The sequence below is a fragment of the Microcebus murinus genome, chromosome 3 (assembly GCF_040939455.1).
Source record: "Microcebus murinus isolate Inina chromosome 3, M.murinus_Inina_mat1.0, whole genome shotgun sequence".
Taxonomy (NCBI): Eukaryota; Metazoa; Chordata; class Mammalia; order Primates; family Cheirogaleidae; genus Microcebus; species Microcebus murinus.
In genome coordinates this window covers 23,453,796-23,473,790 of record NC_134106.1, presented here as the reverse complement: position 1 = coordinate 23,473,790, position 19,995 = coordinate 23,453,796, and the positions used below count along the sequence as shown (strand labels likewise).

At 39.5% G+C, this 19,995-nt stretch overlaps 2 protein-coding genes across 4 annotated transcripts in view; one reads left to right on the top strand and one right to left on the bottom strand.

The window, feature by feature from the left end:
- ALK (ALK receptor tyrosine kinase) overlaps positions 1 to 5,581 on the top strand; it is a 646,976-nt gene extending 641,395 nt beyond the window's left edge. The window contains exon 29 of the mRNA XM_012788333.2: positions 2,765 to 5,581. Coding sequence (XP_012643787.2) covers positions 2,765 to 3,466 — 702 coding nt within the window. The 3' untranslated portion in view covers positions 3,467 to 5,581. The remainder of the gene's footprint in view (positions 1 to 2,764) is intronic.
- CLIP4 (CAP-Gly domain containing linker protein family member 4) overlaps positions 1 to 19,995 on the bottom strand; it is an 89,832-nt gene that overhangs the window by 9,321 nt on the left and 60,516 nt on the right. For 2 of the 3 annotated variants that reach the window (XM_012788339.3, XM_012788335.2), the window contains exons 15-16: positions 19,787 to 19,859; positions 5,325 to 14,215 (exon numbers count right to left, since the gene is read on the bottom strand). In XM_012788339.3, coding sequence (XP_012643793.1) covers positions 13,894 to 14,215; positions 19,787 to 19,859 — 395 coding nt within the window. In that variant the 3' untranslated portion in view covers positions 5,325 to 13,893. Of the gene's footprint in view, positions 1 to 5,324; positions 14,216 to 19,786; positions 19,860 to 19,995 lie in introns of those variants that run through there. The other variant, XM_076000643.1, reaches the window with a different exon arrangement.

The window sequence follows — 19,995 nt, the reverse complement described above, 5'->3', positions numbered from 1 at the left end:
TGGCCAACATTACTCTATATGGAAAAGGCTTAAAGATAGAAAATACAACAATATGAAATGAGTTAAACCTTTCGGAGAATAAGAGCAATGGTCACAAGAATGAATATTAATTATTTATAAAATGTCACAACTGATGTCTCAGTTTGCCCATTTTGTAAAAAAAATACTAGTGACTTCCACTTTCTTCACCAACATGTGACACAGTGCCAGATACTCTGTAATATCAGGGAATCGATTCAATTAGCAAGTATTAGCCAAGTCCCTATTGGGTTCCAAATGTTTTATTAGACAAAATTAAAGCTTCAGAGAAGTATGGAACACGCTCTCAAATATTTTATAGCTTGGCTGGAGAAATAACAACATTTGAAATAATGAACAACATATAATTGCTAAATTATATGCCTATATATGTCAGAGGGATTAAGAGAATGAAAATTCAAAGTAATCTGAGGAAGTTATAACATCATCAGTAGCGTCTGTATAGCATCTGTAATAGCCTTTGTACTACACGAAGCACTTTTTTGTATTTCATTTTATCCTTATTGAGGAACATAAAATGTCCCCATTTTACAGATGAGGAGTTAAGGCTGGGAGAGGACGCCCAAGTCAGACAGTTTTCTAGCAATCCTGTGGGTCCGTAAGGAGATCCCTCTCCCATTTCCTTCAGTAATGACTCTAAATATTCACGTCTGTCCCTGAGATTTCACAGACTATGTCTTCCCCCTCGGCAAGAGTGCAGAGACTGGCAAGTGGGAACACCCTCGAGTTCCTCCCTGTCTCCGACACAAACCTCGCTGTGCCTACAGCCCTTTTCATCTCCTCCCTCCCAGTCCCTTCTCCTCTCCCAGGCTCCTCTTTCCACCTGCGTCACCTGCTACCCCTTGGGGACTCTGCTCTGTCAGGTCACCTCCTCTGTTCCACTACCTGCTTCCTTTCCCTCTCTGGCCTCTCATTCTGCCAGGATAGCTCATTCTGAGAGTATTTTACAAGATTTAAATAATGACCCACTACCTCTTCAAATCCCATCCTCTTCATTGTGACAAAGGATGGACACATTTTCAGACTGTTGTCATTTCCTAATCTCACTATTCCATCCTCACAGGCCGTTCAGCTCAGATAGATAAAGTGGGATTTTACTCTAGACAGACTTCATGTATTAATTGACTGGGGGCTCTTCCAGAGAATTTTGTTTAATGACATTTTAGGTTATTATGTTGCAATATGAATGGAAAACATCAACTTACATATATATACACACACACACACACACACACACATCTTTTTTGCAATATTTTTCCCCAAAGTATATAACATCCCTCTTAAAAGTGGTGTTTTCACTCAGCATATTTTAAGTGACTCAATTATGGAAATTAATAATAAATAGGGAGGCAACTGAAGAATTTTTAAAAGTCAGAATATTTTTTTATTTTTAAACTCTTTTACTGATGACTACTGTGCTTTTCTGCTAAACTCAAGTAATAGTGGTCTTTCCCAATTGGCATAAAATATTAATGAATTAAATTTCACCAAATTTAAGTTTTCTTCCACAAATTCTCCTTAAACCTCTCGCAACTGCTTCTGCTCTTCTATGCTTACAATCTATTGCTGTAAAGAATGATCTGGCACAAAGTTGCTTTCGTAAGTGGTTTTCCTCGTAGCACTTTAGCATTTCCTGGGTTCCACAAAGGGCCCCTCACATCCAAACTAGTTAAAAACCTCAGCATTGTGACATCTGCACATGTGATGATATAGCACAGGAAAAACTATAATCAAGTGTAACCCATCCAAATATGATGGAAGTGGGAGGCAGCTAGGAAGAGAACAAAAAATAAACCTGGTAAGCTAACAAGGTGTGCGTTTTTCACTCCCAATTCCAACACTTGAAGTCAAACATACAGGGTTTTTTGTGTTTTTTTTTTTTGAAGTTGCACAGTTTTCATTGGGAATGGACTGGAGTAATAAAAGATAATAATTTAAATATTTTTTTTAAAAATCCATTAATCTGTAAAGTTTGGCCAAAAGTCTCCTCCAGTGCCAAGCCTCTCCTGATCCCACTCCCCTGTCCCGGGCAATGGGTGCTTCCCAGCACCCCCTCCTAGCACTTGTACAACTTCCAGCACAGTGCTTATCCTTTAAGGCAGTGGTCCCCAACCTTTTTGGCATCAGGGACCAGTTTCATAGAAGACATTTTCCATTGACCAGCTGGTGGGGAGGAGGGTGAGATGGTTTCTGGATGATTCAAGTGCATTACATTTATTATGCACTTTATTATTATTACATTGTAATATATAATGAAATAATTATACAACTCATCATAATGCAGAGTCAGTGGGAGCCCTGAGTTTGTTTTCCTGCAACTAGACGGTCCCATCTGGGGGTGATGGGAGACAGTGACTGACGTGACAGGAGGCGGAGCTCAGGCGGTGATGCGGGTGATGGGAGCGGCTGTAAATACAGAGGCGGCTTCGCCTGCTCGCCTGCCGCTCATCCCCTGCTGTGCAGCCCAGTCCCTAACAGGCCCCAGAGGAGTCTCAGTCCAAGACCTGGGGGTTGGGGCTGCAGCTCTAAAACCTTCAAGGATAAGGATGACTTCCCATTCATTTCTTATGCTCCAGTGCCTATAAGTTAATATATTCTCAATAAATATGGAATGGTTTCCTCATCTGTAAAATAAACATAGATGAGATCATCTCTAAGGTATCTTCCAGATCCAGCATTTGTCTGTGAGCCAAAGTTTTTAATCAATTCATTTCTCCTACCGCAGGACCCAGATGTAATCAATACCGCTTTGCCGATAGAGTACGGTCCACTTATGGAAGAGGAAGAGAAAGTGCCCGTGCGGCCCAAGGACCCCGAGGGGATCCCTCCTCTCCTAGTCTCCCCTCAACAGGCCAAGCGTGAGGAGGAGCGCGGTCCAACTGCCCCACCTCCTCCGCCTACCACCTCCTCTGGCAAAGCTGTTAAGAAACCCACAGCGGCAGAGGTCTCTGTCCGAGTCCCTAGAGGGCCGGTTGCGGAAGGGGGACACATCAACATGGCATTCTCTCAGTCCAACCCACCGTCGGAGCTGCACAAGGTCCAGGGATCCAGAAACAAACCCACCAGCTTGTGGAACCCAACTTATGGCTCATGGTTTACAGAGAAACCCACCAAAAAGAACAATCCTGTAGCCAAGAAGCAGCAACAGGAGAGGGGAAACCTGGGGCGTGAGGGAAGCTGTACTGTCCCACCCAATGTTGCGACTGGTAGACTCCCTGGGGCCTCTCTGCTCCTAGAGCCATCTTCGCTGACTGCCAACATGAAGGAGGTGCCTCTGTTCAGGCTACGTCACTTCCCCTGTGGGAATGTCAACTACGGCTACCAGCAACAGGGCTTGCCTTTGGAGGCCACCACTGCCCCTGGAACTAGTCACTACGAGGACACCATTCTGAAAAACAAGAATAGCGTGAACCAGCCTGGGCCCTGAGCCGGCGCACTCGTTCTCTTCCCTGGGAGCCCTGAGCCCTTGGAGGAGGCAGAGGTAACGGCTCCTCCATAAACCAGAGACCAAACGTCACTTTTCATTTTGTGCCAACTTGTTTTGAAGTGCCACATAAAGAGCTGTAATTTCAAAATGCTTTAGAAAGGTTTTGAGCATGGGTTCATCCTATTCTTTCGAAAGAAGAAAATATCATAAGAACGAGTGATAAATACAAGGCCCAGATGTGGTTGCATAAGGTTTTTATGCATGGTCGCTGTATACTTCCTTATGCTTCTTTTAAATTGTGTGTGCTCTGCTTCAATGTAGTCAGAATTAGCTGCTCATGTGTCTCATAGTCGGAGTCATAGACGTTTCCTGACCTTGTTGATGTGGACATGAACCATTTGACGGGAGAGGGAACAGAAATAAAGGAGTTACCTGTAATGACTCAGCATGGGGAAAGACATTCTTTACTTGAAAAAGAAAAAAAGAAAAATCATAGACAACTAACTGAAATGTCACTTTAGATGATGGTTAGATGCTTTTAATTGTGCTGATTCATCACTGATTGTTTAAAAAAAAAATGTCGTGAATAGTTCCAGTAGAATAGGAAAAAGTTGTGTATATATTCATCTAAATGAAATACATACATTCCAAGTGCTTTGAGTATGAAGAAAACACCAATACAGATCCAGAGATTCAATCGTCCTACTAATATACCTCATGCCTTAAAATCCTCCTACTAAAAGTGAAAAACTGAGTGTGAGGTTTCCTACTGGATTTAAAATTCAAGGTTTAAATTACTTCTTTTAAAACTTTCCACTAATTAAACTCTGATCATTTAAAAACAAAAATTTTAAGCAGCAGTGATACATGGAAGCATAGAAACATGTCCATTTGTGGGCGTAAGTGTCAATACATCTTAGGCCAAAACCTTCCATCAGTTTCAGCTGTGAAGTCCACCAAACCGCAGTTTCTCCCTGAAGCGATGCACTGGCTGGGGGGGAACAGGCCCTCCCAGCCGTCCTAAGGAGAGGGCCTAATGCCGCTTCTTTCCTTCCACTGCCAACCTGAGCGTTCTCTCCCTTAGTCATGTGGTCCTGGTACACTGGGAACACACATGTGCTGAAATACACATAGCATAATTTGCATAAACATCAAGTGTAGATTAAAAACAAAGAAGTTTTCCTCTGGGTGGCAATGAAGCAAGGAATTAAGGAACGCTTGGAGAATTGACATGTCATAGTGGGAGTTCTGAACTTGGTTTCGGCAGATGGAATTAATTTCCCTGAAAATGAATTGAGAATCTGTTAAATGTTACACACATACTTATGCAATAATGTCTTACCACTAAGTTTTCACTTCATTCTTTCTTTCTGCTTCTCCTCTATTCTCACGCCCAGTTTCTTTCCTGGTGGTAGTTGTGCCAAAGCATCTCTTTGAGAGGAAAGCATATTTTATTACTTGCTAGTTTCTAAACATTCCCAAACAAAAGGACTCTGTGTGTATATATATCTATATTTATACATACATGTACATGTATATCTATTTATGCCTTTTCCCCACCTGCTCAGTTTCACCTACATCAAAAGCATCACTTTGAATATGGGAAAGTCATCATCCTCTAAGCCAACATCAGACAACTGTTCACTCCTCCAAAGGCAGCTGCCTTGCCCTAGAGTTGGTGGTGGTGTACATTTGTAGGAGTAGGGACACCCTGGGGACTGCTTTTCCTTATCTGCTTAACTGCCAAAAATATTTTCGTCAGACATACATGGAGATGAAACATCAATGGACTCATCTCTAACTGTATCAGTAAAGTTTGGTTCATGCCAGGTACAAAATTAGTCTAATCATATAAACATTCTTTGAACTCACAAACCACCAGAAGGGGCTCAAGAATTTCACTGTCCCTCCTAAAGGACAATGACAGAGGAGCTGTCAATAACTGAGAAAAACAATTTCATGTTATATTTTTCAAACCAGTAACCAATTAAGCAGGGTGTGAGCTACATGGTTAAATAGCCAACTCTTTATCATTATTAATGGACGGGGGCAGGGGTAGATAGCTTATTCCTTCCACTCTTAAAAACTACAAATCCATTACATTTTCAGGTTGTGCCTTTCTACCACAGAGATTGATTTGTTGATTTTCTTTAATTGTCTTTATTGGTATCAGTTTTTGTGTAAATAATAGTCAAGTCTTCAAAGCCTGTATACATGGATAAGCTAATAAACAAGTCCACTGAGATGTGGTGCCCGTAAGATGTTTCATTTAACTTGGTGTAACTGTGAGGTAGCAGCATGACATTAATCTGGACGGTGGTCCCTTGAATCTCACTCCAGCCATATGGCTACGGCAATCCCTGCAGATGCTATGGACTCGGATACATTTATTAACCATGATAGAAAGCTCCACCTAGAATGTGAACAGGCACAAACTACAGTCTGCAGCAGCTATGTTACTTAAGCCATAGACTGGTATAATTACTTATATTCCATGCATATGAAGAAGCCCACCAAAAGTTCACAACTGTTCCACTGGGAAACTAGCAAAGAAATGCCCGGGGTTTGTTAAAATGTGGCACCTCAAAATTATACCAATTCAACATAGCAGGAAGAAACTTTTCTAAGAGTATGCCCTACTTAGTAGTTAGAAGACTAGATTCTCTTCCACCAGTTAGGGTCTGAGTCCTGACTCCTCTTGGGTTATGTGGCCTGTTGGTACCTCCATGTCTCCATATGTAAAAGAACAATACCTTCCTCTCCTTGCCCCCTTAGGGGGATCATAAACTGTGGGAAAGCAGAAGCAGCCGCTCTTACTCCTCAGGAGTCCCCAAGTGACGTGGGGCTGGGTGCACGCCAGACTGTCTACACATCCATCCCTGCCCTAACTCTCGGTGTTAGCTCTTGTACCCACCCACATCCAGCTCTCTTGGTTCTTCCATTTGTACCATGTTTGACTTTATCTGTCACTCATTTTTTTTGCTGCCATTTTGTTTTTATTGATACATAATAATTGTTCATATTTATGGGGTACAGTGTGATGTTTCAATAATCAAATCAGGGTATGTAGCATATTCAACACCTCACATATTTCTTTGTGGTGGGAACATTCAAAATCCTCTCTTCTCACTGTTTTGAAATACACAGTATTGTTAACTATAGCCACCCTACCATGCAACAGAACACCAGCACGTATTCCTCCTGACTGTAACTTTACTGACAGTAGCAAGAATCCTACCAGAGCCAAGCCCTCCAAGACTCCCTACCATTTTCAAAACAAACATCACAAAAAGAAGCTAATCAATTTGAGTAATTCTCTTTTTAAAAGTTTCGGCATCTCCATATAGCACTTGGCAAACCCTGTAGCAGTAAAATATTACGTAACTGCAGATTAACTTTATTCTGTGAATTGTGGGGCCTTTACATCCAAGTTCACAAGGCACATCACCAAGAAATTCTAGTGATCAGGCTATTTTAATAGATTTTCCCTAGCAATAGCAGGATTAAGATTCCTATGAGTTCGGCAAACCTAAAACAAGATACATATGAAATTCAAACTACTCTAAATAACAGACTTCCCATGACAAGATTCATAAAACTGCATGAAGTGTGTTGTCAATCTGTCTTTAGCTAATGACGTTTTAAATGGGTCCTTAAAGAACACACAATTGGACTCTGCAAATTTCACTGCAGCAGATGGCTCCCCGTGTTGTTGTGTGAACATACAAAACAAAACCAGCATTCCGTAACGCTCAACATGATGCCCTAAAATAAAAAGATAATTACTAAGAACAAACAGTAAGGCTTCTATTAAGAATTTTTATTTGGTATCCTGAATAGGTGTATTTAATTTTTAATGCTCTACTCAAGTATAAGGCTATTTTTAAATCTAACTTAACAACTGTAAAACATATGAAAAGCTCGGTAAGAACAGATTATTATATACAATTTGGAGGGGGAGGGGGTTACATGAACTATGACCACAAAACTACGGCAACCACCTTCCTCTCTTCAGCGTTCAGTAAATGTAAAACAAGGGTGTCATCCTTCTCAGGTAGAGATGGCACAACTAGTCTAACCTCAGAAAAACCGCAAATACCAAAGTTAGTTTTGAGTGCCTTCGCACATCCATTTCTTACATTCTGCTTCTCGACACTCCCTCGGGCTTTCCCCCAACTCCATCCATCTCCTAAGGCCTACAGCCTCCTCATCAGCAATTACCCACAATTATTCCCCCACAATCACTAAATGCTCGTTTCAGCTGGTGTTAGTTGAAGGCCAGTCTCATTAAACTAACTCACACCGAGCCTTAGCAACTAGGGTAGTGATTCTCCCTAGAATATTTGCACATCAAAAGAGGTTATTTGCCAATATCTATGGATATCAGATTAATGAAATTTTGGATGAGTGTATCATCTTGGCTGGTTTAGCACTCATCGATTACTGGAGAAAACAGCAAGCAGACCGGGCAGGCGGTAAGAGACTAGACTAGACTAGGACTAGACTGTCATCACCTACCTATGAGACTCCAGTTACTGAAACTCTCATTTTCTCTTTTAAAAAAAGAAAGGGTTTGGTCTCAAAGGTCCCTTCCAACTCTGAAGTCTGTGATTCTATAAAACTTTACCTGTGTGAGGTAAATCCCAACACCCAGCCCGCAGTCAGCAGGACACGACCGGGGGGGTGGGGGTGGGTGTGGGGGTGTGTGTGTGTGTGTGTGCGCGCGCGTGCGTATACGTACGTGTCCTCGCCTCTGATTCGCATCCCAGTGAGACGGATTATATGTAATCTTTATACAGAAGTAGACCAGAAAGTTTAGTATCCGTCCTCTGTTTATGTAAAGATCTCCTTAGTGAATCATGAAGTCCTTACCACAGCAAAACGAGGTTAACCAGGGGTGGCCTCGGGAAAGCAGCGAAGCCGGCAGGGTTGTGAAGAGTCATGTCCATTTAACGACTCCGTGCCTTCAGTGTCACACCCCTTATTTCTCTTTTGTTACATTTGCCACAATTGCAGCCTTATTAGCAAAGCGAAATCGTTAAAAGCTATCTTTCCACACCTAATATTTGTCGATACATCTGTTGCTCTTGCTGTCAGCTGTCAACGTGGACCTCTCGGTACCCGTTCCCAACACGAGGTGGCAGTGCCCAGAGCGAGCCAGGTGTTTGGGAGCAGGAAGTATCCGTGGATTCCGGCGCTCCTCCACGATGCATCTGGGTCCCCTTGTGACGGGAACTCATTAAGAACAGGAGTCCCCTCTCCTAATTACCACAGGATTAGACAGAATCCCCCTTCTCAGGTTTATAGAGATTCCCACTGCCATCCGATGGCAATTTCTGGAAACCTGTTGTGAATCACAAGGCTTTATAGATCTGGAAACAGGGAATCCAAAAAGACGGCCAACTCAGACACCCCACAAAGATAAGATTGTGAAGACTGTAGGGTAATTTCCTACATTTTACTGCATCTAATGATCGAGAAAATAAAACCAATTTAAATCTTTTTGCATTGCTCTCAAAGTAATATTTATACCGTATTTCACAGTTCTCGGGAGAAATAAAGTAATTTTGAAGGCAGAAATTCTTTTTCCTCATGTATGTACCAGTGAGCGGCTGGTAATGTTTTATAAAGGATAAGTAATGAAAGCAGAACATTACACTGGATTTTCCTTTGCCACCCACCAGGGAGTGTGAACTGAGGCCTCAGGAACCTCATGCTATTTCTTAATTCCCTAAGCTCTCTTCCTTTCAAGAAAGAGAAAAGACCATTTGAAAAAAAAAAAAATCACACTATTTTTAACTAGTATATATAATCTATTGGAATTCTTACTAGAAGTTATTTTTATCAGCAGGTTCAGTAAAGGTGACTAAAATTTTGGGCTTGACTCTTCGGCTCTGTAATGCTCTATGTCGTCGTCTATAATGCAAAATCCACTTTCCCCGCCACCCATGTGAGACTCTTTATGACTACTGAAATGCATTTAAAAATCCATTTTAGGATATTTTTTCCAAAGATATTGGATAGAAACACCTGTCCTTCATAACAAGGGCTGTCAGGGGCAGCCAATGTCATTAACACCGTTGACTGAGTTTTAAGCTGACTCCCAGAGGACGCAGTAGAGAAAGAATTGTTTTAGAAAAGGCTTGAAGCTGTGCATATAATTTTAACATGATTCATTTCCATGTCAGCCTGATTTGATTTGTTATGTGAAAAATAATAATTAGTTCAGTCTTCAGTAATTTAAGTCTACTACAAGGAAAGCCATGAAGGGCCCTATGAGGCTGGAAGTGAAAGAACTTCACCTCCGTAAGATGGACAGGTCCAGACAGACCCGGCATTTGCACACTCTTGTGCTTTAGAGATACCTAAAACTCCAATTCCATACAGGGTAGGTAGATTTCTGAAACTCCCTATTTGATTGTATTTAGCCAATTCAAACAACTCTGACTATTCAATACTGACACCAAACTACTCCTGACAGGGAAATCTGCTGGAGGGAGGGGTGTGTAAATGTCCACAGCAGCATAAACTCACATATCTGGGTTCACTTAGGATTTCAGAGCTGAGCTTACATCAGATTTATGAGCATTTTTAAAATGACACCAGTGATCACTGGGAACAGGTTATATTCTAATAGCCTCAATTTAAATTGAGCTAATAGCCTCAATTTAAACACCTGAAATATTAATATCTTTACATCATCCAGAACTCCCCGCCCCTCCTCAGCCCACCAGGACCACCACACTTCCCTATTTGAAAGGGGTAGTAAATGATGAAATTTGCTGCTGATTTATCATTACAAAAAGTCTATTCCTTGGAAGACATTCTAAAAGGAGAATAGAAGGTTCCCCTTCCCCTTGAGTTGTTCTTAAGGAAGAGCTATAAACCAGGAAGTTTCATTTCTACCAAATGTAGTAAAACCGTGTTAGTATCAGTAACACATGCTTGTCTACTCTAATCCCACACACATACTTCTTTTTCCCTCCTGTAAAAAGAAGCATTGGCAAACATCTTGGTAGGAAAAATCTTTTTGCCTATACAAAGGCATCATATTCTGCTTATAATGAAATCTTAGTGTGTCCTACAAGTCTAACTTGCTCAGCCTTGACACAAGCGCCGTTAGGAGTGTTTGCTGTACATCCAAACAGCGTGTCTGAAACTGTTTATAAGGGCCTGTGTACCAAGGGATATCATTAAACAATTATTAAATATATGTGACAGTTTTGTATTAGCTACTATATCTGCATTATAGTGAAGCAAAGGGCATGAAGAAAAAAAATTCTACCAGCTTGCAACATGGGAATACATATTACATGTCTGAGCCGATCATTTAAATAACAAATATCCACTGAGTAAAGTTACTAGATCTATTTCTCAATTAAGAATGATTCTTAGCACATTAGGTTTCTAGCCATTGGTCAATGTGGTTTAAATAATATTATCACACATTCTAAATAAGTAGCTGAAATAAAAATACTGAGCACTGGAGATCAATGTTGTGCACAATTGGGTAGGAGCCAGTACATCCTCTCTACAGTAGACCACATGTATTACCATGTTCTCTAAATTGTCATATTAAAATATGAATTCAAAGTTAGCCCTGGGAAACAGAGAAAGGAGCTGCCCTGGGTGTCCCTACCGTGTCGTCCCCAAGTCCCCTACTTCTGCGCCCCTTGACATCGTAACTCTTCCCTGTCACCCTTCAGCTGGGCTCCCACATTCCAATCCCCCTTGTCCTCCTTCCTTCCACATCGAGTTTACCTGTCCTCTGGGCTAGTCTCTCAAGGCCACCCATCGGAAGCTAGCTAGGTAGTATCTACATTTTCAACAACCCATGGCGTTCACTGCCTCTGTTCACTCAACCAGCATTTACTAAGCATCTCCTAGGTGCCAAGTATTATTCTAGGAGTTGGGGATAAATAGTCAAAAACCCACCTTTCAATCTAGTGACAGAAGAGAGAAATAGTAAGCAAAAATTTAGCATGACCAAAGGCAGTAAATGCTAACGAGAAAAATAAAACACGAGAGGGGAACAGAAGCTCTTGGGAGGAGGGTGCCAGGGACTCATATGAAAATTACAATGTCACAATTCATATTCAGCAAAAAAAAAATGCATCTGAACATTTTTAAGAATTGAAAAATATTCCCCCCAAATTATCCAAAATATAAAAACAAAGTTTTAGTAAAAAGTAGGTAATTATTTATATTTTTAAAATCTAAATTCAAAGTGTTCCATCCTACCCTAAAAAACAAATGAGGAAACTTCATAAGAGAAAGTGATTTGGAAAACTATAGAAACATTCTTAAGTGATTCTCTGTTCATCAAAACAATACTAATAGGAGGGTGATTAAAAACATAACTTTATGTGTTAAGTGAAAAGTATGATACTTGTTAAGACTGTTTATAGGGATAGATAATCCAAGCCATCTCTAGAAGGGGAAAAAGAGTTCAAAGCACATGTACCCCACGTTACTGAGAAAGGCAGAGTTGCAAGCAGGGGTAAAAGATAAGATACCATTCCAAAACCAAACAGCTTCCCTTTTTATTAATGCTCAAGAAGTGAACTTTAAATGACATTTAATAAGCGAAACACAAACGAAAACACCTAATTTGTATGTGTATATAAACATACACGTTATGTGGATTTAATAATCCTAACCTAAATACGAAGAGAGCAATTGATTCTTTGACTTCAAAAATAAATTCAGTATCAGCATTACTGTTTCGAACTTAAAGTGTTCTGTATTTAACAGCAAAAAATTATGGATACCCAAGTTTGGTGCCATAATGGATTTCATTAAGGTCAAAGTATAAATAGAGTTTTAAAGAAATAATCTGTATAATAAAATAAGTTTACTTTTGAATTGCAGTACAGTCATTTTCTTCAATCAATAAAAATAATATATAGCAGCCTTAATTTGCAAATGTATTTCAGGAAAATAGCTCTACCAATATTTGAAATACCACACTATTTTAAAAAGGCAGCAAAGTGACAGAATTTAGATTTAAAATAGTATATTGCAAAATAGTTCAACGTATTATTTCTAAGCACAAAGTGAGCTCCATTCTGAAGGATACTTTTAATCTTATAAAGCAAACTGCTCCAATATTTCTGTGGTAGTTTAAAGTCTAAGTATTTACAATAAAAGATAAATCTTTACACATACAGGACAAAACTTCAATACATATCCACAATACAAATGTTTTACATTATTATATCACTCTAATATGAAGCTTAGTTTAACATGTGCTCAAGAAGAAAAATAAAAACATAATATAGTACCATAGCTTTACAACAGGCTGAACTCTACGACAATTGGAAGTAGAACAACAACCATAGCAAACACACAACCAGTTTCATGAGTAATAAAACCAAAAAAGTCCAGAAATCATAAACATTTAAATGAATAACAAATATATCCTTCCTAGCACATCTCAATTTGCTCTCGTCTGTTAAATACATTTTTTAAAATGTTTTTCATATCACAGGAGGAAAGGATGACAAATTCTCCACAAATATAAAAAGTGCATCATGTTTTAAAAGTGCTTTGTGTGTGTTACAAATATTCTCAATAAGGAAGTTAAATAACTTTGTGCAAAAAATTCTAATTATGACTTGAATTCATAAACCTTAAATCATGGAGCAGCAGCAGAAGAAAAATCTAAGATTACACACTTCGTACAGAGGAAAGAGCACTGAGCCACAAGTCTGGAGACCCATGTTCTATCCTTAGCTCTGTTAACCAGCTAGTTAGTGAGCCTGGGTAGGACAGGCTTCCATCTCAGTATTGGCAATGGGTGGCAGGCAGAGCTAGAGGGTCCCTGAGGCCCCTTCTGGCTCCAAAGTTCTAACATGTCTTTAAATGAGGCATTTCTGAAAGAACAAAAATTTTACCAAAAAAATATAAAAAATACACTAGTCATTTAGCTATTATTCTTATTGTACTTATTAGTAATAAAGCACAGAAAGAAAAACTCCAGAACTGCCTGACAGTAAAGGTAATGTGAACATTTATGTTAACCAAAGCTAGTGAAAGCCCTCACAATCATGGCACTAAGAGAAATCCAATATTAAAAGCAAAAGTGAAGCAAAATAAGCTAAGTAATGCCGTAGATGGTCACCTAATGGCACATTTTTTTCCTGAGTCCCAGAATTTTCTTGGGACCTAAAGCTTTAAAAAGTACTTATTTTAAAATTGTTTTAAAAGAACTATGATTTCGCAGAGTTCATACTTGTGGCTTTTGAAAGGACTCCTTCTGAATTGTTGTAATGGTTTTTATGAAGACAACTATATTTTCAAATTTTAAATAATGGCTAAATAAACTATTTGCCATGGACTCTTTACTTACTCCGTGTGTGTGTGTGTGTGTGTGTGTGTGTGTGTGTGTACGTATTCAAGCTCATTCAGTATTTTAGAAGTTTAACTCAACAATTCTCATCCACAAGCTTTGACCCATTAATTCCCCGATAGGTCACTCTGCTGGGTCTAACTAACACGCCGTGGTTTGGCTTACAGGTGAAATAGCGCTTATCACCCACTGCTCCATCATTTTTCCCCTTGGCGCTTCGGAGCTCGAGTCCAAGCCAGATACCTGAGGCAAAGTCGGTGGGGCCCACGTACCTAACAGTGCCCATCTCGTTGGAGCTCGTGAGCAGGACCTGGGACCCCTCGTGCAGCTTCACGCTCCCTTCAGTGGCACCCGCGGTGGGAGTGCTGCTCCAGCTGCGGCGTAAGGCCGTTTTGGATCTGTTCAGAAGGGAAAAGGGAAAATTCCTCAGGGTGAAAGCCACATGATGTAATTTATCATATTCGTTTCCACTGCTAGATTCAGAATTCATTATTTTAATTCATGTAAGACAATGCTTTATGGTTACACCTTGATTTTTTTTTTAACTTCTAAATAGCAGTATCGGAAAATACAGATCACCCTTAATACAGATTTGAACTGTACAGGTCCACATATATGTGGATTTTCTTCTGCATCCACCACCCCTGCAAAAGCAGGACCAATTCCTCCTCTTCCTCTTCTGCCTACTCAAAATGAAGATGAGAATGAAAACTTTATGATGATCCACTTCCATTTAATGAATAGTAAATATATTTTCCCTCCCTTATGATTTTCTTACTTAACATTTTCTTTTCTCTAACTTACTTTATTATGAGAATGCAGCATGTAATACATATAACATACAAAATGCGTGTTACTCAGCTGTCTATATAATCAGTAAGGCTTACAGTCAACAGTAGGCTATTAATAGTTACCTTTTGGGGAGTCAAAAGTTGTAAGTGGATTTTGAACTATACAGGGGTGAAGGGATTGGCACCCAACCCCTGGATTGTTCAAGAGTCAATTGTACTTTTAACATTAAAAAAGTTTTTCTCTTTTGGTTATTTTAATATTATACCTAATCTGGATTTAAGATTTCATCTGCAATTTATAAATATAAACATATGTATTACAATATACATACACATACATATGCTTTTAGTAAAACAGTAATCAGAAAACATACATTAATACCTATTTAACTGCTATCTGTATTATCAAATAAAATTAAAAGGAATCTAGTATTTTGGCTGTAGTAAATTTTTTTTGTTTGTTTGAGAAAGTCTCATTCTGTCGCCCGGGCTAGAGTGCTGTGGCGTCAGCCTAGTTCACAGCAACCTCAAACTCCTGGGCTCAGGCAATCCTCCTGCCTCAGCCTCCCGAGTACCTGGGACTACAGGCATGTGCCACCATGCCCGGCTAATTTTTTTTCTATATATTTTTAGTTGGCCAATTAATTTCTTTCTATTTATAGTAGAGACGAGGTCTCACTCTTGCTCAGGCTGGTTTTGAACTCCTGACCTTGAGCGATCCACCCGTCTCGGCCTCCCAGAGTGCTAGGATTACAGGCGTGAGACACCGCGACCGGCCTGGCCGTAGTAAATTAAAATCACTTTCTGTTTAAAGTATTTCTTCATATGAAAGCAAATTTTAAAAATTGTCAATCCACAACTCTAGAAAATACATTTATATATATAGTATGTGTGTGTGTGTGTGTGTGTATATATATATATATAATCTTCTATGTACGAACTCTAGTTATACTAAAGAGTTTAGCACCCTCCCTGCCACTAACACACAAGAGGGTCTGAGTTGCCCTGAGCAGAATTCCTTTCCTTTTCCCTACAACGTAAGATTACTTACAATGTGCAAGAGATGCCTCCGAGCTCCCACCACCAACCTGACCTGATAACACAACTGCTTGGGACTCACCAATGAACTCATCCAAGGCCTCAGGCTCACCTACCCCAGAGCTTCCTCCACTGTAAACTGGAAGGAGCTGACCCTGATGTTCACCCACAACCGAAACAATACCAGCATCTTGTCCTCCAACCTGAGACCTTCCACAATGGCTAACAGAAACCACCAGTGCTACCCGGAGCCTTCCAGCCTCTATCCCATGCCTCCTCTCCTCCAAAGGAACCCTTCAACCTGTCACCAAAACTGCGTGGGGATCTTACTGTGAACAGAATCCAAGTCCTACTTATTTTACATTTTATTTCACATATACTATCACACACATGCCTCGTTTGCTCCTATTAACCACCCTATAAGAAAGGGAGAAGACTCTAATTTTATGGATAGGAAAAGTGAGGCCAAGGGATTTATCCTAAGCCACGTTTGCCAATAAGTGAGACAATTGTAATTAGAAAATATTTTTAAATGATTATTTACATATCAGATGCACAAATACAATGAATTTCACAAATATGTAATGCCTGTAAGAAAAAGTATAAAGAGCTCTGTTCCTAGACATAAATGTATATATGTGAATTTTCCTCGAATTCACCCCAATGGATATTGTTTGCAACCTGACAGAATTACCGTAATTTTCACATAAATAATGACAATAGCTATCACTTCTTGAGCACTTATTATGTGCCTAACACTTCATACACATTTTCTCATTCAACCTCACCCAAACCAGTGAAGAAGAGATTACTACCTCCTTATAACAGAGAAACAATCTGAGGCTCAGAAATTAAGCTGCGTCCCTGAGGTCAGAGAGATGGTAAGAGCAGAGTTGGGGCTCAGATCCAAGGCTATCCTAGCACAAAGGCCAGGCTCTCAATAACAATCATAAACCATAATAGGCATCAGTAATAAAGAAAAGTTTGAAAAATAATAAGGCAAGATTTACACTGCCGTTATATTAAATTGTAAAGCTACAATAGTTAAAACAATGTGGCTCTGGCACAAGAATGTACTTTTAAATGACAAAGAAAAATGTTTCTATATCATAATACAGTCTTTACAAACATTACAAAAGTCACACTGAGGAAAGCTATTAAAGAATAGGGGAATATGCACATGACATATTAAGAGGAAAATCTTCCAAAAGGGTATAATAGAATATGATTCACCTAACTTTGCTTAAAAATTAGGACATATGCATCATATGCCAAAAGTATATACCAAACTGCTAACAGTGATAATCGCATCTAGGTGACAAAATTACAGATGATCTTTACCTGCATTTAGTTTTTAAGTTTTCAAATATTGTACAATCAACTTTCATAATAAACAATTTCTTTAAAGAAAGAAGGTGGCAATAATAAATGAATTCAATATCTAACCCAAAAATTAATGGTTTGGGTGAACACTTTACATTCTAATAAGAAAGATTAATTTGATTCAAGTTCCCCAAAGCCCAAAAGCACAGAGATTTGAGAAATTTTTGAAAACTGCATTTACTTGTTCAAAGATATTTATTGGCCACCTATGCAAAGGCAGGCAAGGGGCTAGGTTCCAGGAATCTCTATGTAATATGAGTAAAATGTTATAAATACTGAGGTGCAGAATGTGCACAGAAGAGGAAGAAATCTCTCCTAAGGTCTCAGGGAGACACTCCAGCGGGGACACGACCCTGGAGCTAACTTGAAAGACAAGCAGACAGAAAGGGAAAGCAGAGGTCACCACGTGAGCAGAATATACCTACTACTTTTTTCTTTTTTGAAAAGCACAGAGAGCCGAGAGAACTACAGTCACTTGTGAGACTACTGCCACGGGAGCCGGTCACGCAGGCCCTTCTATGCTGTGACTTGGATCTATCTGGACCTCAGCCCGTGGTGAGGAATTCAAAAGCTTTCGGGGACAGCCAGACAATGCAAACATCTGGTGTGAAATTAGGGAAGCTGTGGCAAACTGGATTGTACGAGCTCTACTGAAGGCAGTCAAATTGGTGCTGACCAAATCCTGCCAATGGGCTGGATCTACAGACAGGACTCAATGAGACTCTGAAAGCTTTACCAATTCTTCCACAATAAAGTTACTATTTGTATTATCAGAGACATTTGTGACAGCCTGGAGAGGAGCTGAAATAAGTTGGTAAGAATGGGATAAGGTATATAATAGATCACAGTTGGATGCACAGTGTGAGACAGGAAGCATGCCTTGTGCCCGACAGGACTCTGTGATGACTGTGTCAAATTCTCAAGCTCGTTTATTACTTGCATTCTTGGTGTTGGACACACGTAGAATTTGGAAGACAGAGAGCTGCTTCCAACTCCCTTTCTTTTTTATCTCTGAATGAAATGCATTAATTTTTTTTTTTGAGACAGAGTCTCGCTTTGTTGCCCAGGCTAGAGTGAGTGCCGTGGTGTCAGCCTAGCTCACAGCAACTTCAGACTCCTGGGCTCAAGCGATCCTCCTGCCTCAGCCTCCCAAGTAGGTAGGACTACAGGTGCCTGTCACCATGCTCAGCTAATTTTTTGTTTCTATTTTTAGTTGCCCAGCTAAGTTTTTCTATTTTTGGTAGAGATGGGGTCTTGCTCTTATCTCGAACCTCCTGACCTCAAGCAATCTCCGCCTTGGCCTCTCATAGTGCTAAGATTATAGGCGTGAGCCACCACGCCTGGCCTATGTATTGCTTTTATAAAAAAAAAAAAAAAAAAAAGGTGCCAGTGTCAATCTTATATTAGTAAAGTGTAAATATTAGTAAAGCTTAACTTTTTTATTTTCATAGAAAACAGATTAAGTGCTGATATGTCATCCTCACGTCAACAGACCATCTTGTGCATAACCATACCTGCTGTGTAATTCCCAGGGTTCAGACTGTCTTTCTCCTTCCCTTGGTTCTCTGTATCACTTTCTTCCACTCACCAACATATCTTGACACTGATTTTGATACCTCTCCCCCTTCAGAATTTTGTATTTTGGCTGTTTCTTCTTAGCATTCCTTCTGCCTTCTTCCATTCTGTCTAAGAACTCCTGAATCCCTTCAATAAACTGGAGCATAAAGTGACTGCCCTGAAACTCTTCCTTTCTACTCAAGAAAGAAGACCAATTTCAAATTTCTCAAAATTGGTAATGGTTTTGAGAAAGGAAAAAAAAACACACACACACACACACAAAAACACCCAACCCTCTAAACAGTACTTAACAGTCCCTTAAGACAAGCCAGGGTTTTCGATTGAAATTTCAGATCTTTGTGAAGCCTGTTCCAATAGCTTCGTCTCAGGCTGCCACACAAATGACTGCCAGTGCCCAGCCAGACATCAAACTCTAGCCCTGGGGCTCTAGTTTTTAGTGGCTCTAGGGACCTACTGCTAAAGCAAGAATGTGCACTTCCCTACTCAGCTAAGCCTTTTCTCCAGGGTACTATGCATAGATTGATCCGCAGTATTTAAAAAAAAAAAAAAAAAAAAAAAACCTCTGAATACAATCAGTCTAGAAGAGCCTCATATTCCTCTAAAAGTAAAACAGTTTCAAAAAGTTTAGGGAAACTATTGGGAGTAGTGAAGTGGGTCTGGAGGAGATAAACACAAATGAAAAAGGGAAAAGGTTATTCCCTCTACAAAGATACAAAAAAAGCTTTTTGAGCAATATATAGTAGTCTACAAGGGGGAAGTGGGAGCATTTTTTTTTAGATAATTGTAAGATTCCTTTATGCAAATGGGCTTTACAAGTCTTTCATGTATTGCTGAAACTATTAAATCAAATCTCTGATTATTTAAGAAAACAGAGTTTAAAATCAATCCACCCCACTCAATGAAAACACAAAATATAAATTCCAACTTTTATTAACAGTACTAACCTCTCTGAAGAGAAAAATATATGCAGTAAACTATTTTTAGTCACTGGTGACATTTTTAATAGAGCTTGCAAAGGAGGGAGGAAGAATTCTTCTCAACACACTCATCACACCTTTTCTCCTAAGTGTTAAAACTCTACCAAGCAATGTAAAAGATACAAATTCCATTTTTCTTCCTTCACAGAATCTCATCATGTTCATCTTGAAAGGTGTTTTTCTAAATCTTCTTAATACTCACTTGGCAAAAGCATTTCTTCTGTTAATCTCTTTCTGGGAAGAAGCAGAAGTTGTGCTGAAACTTCTCCTAAAACCTAAATATGAAAGTTAAGGTTAGAACAGGAAAAATAACTCACAAACTTTCAGTCCTTATTTATCTTTTATAATGTCTTCTATAGACGTTCTATCATATCAAATGTTTCTCCAGAAAAATAAAGCAAAGAAGGTAAG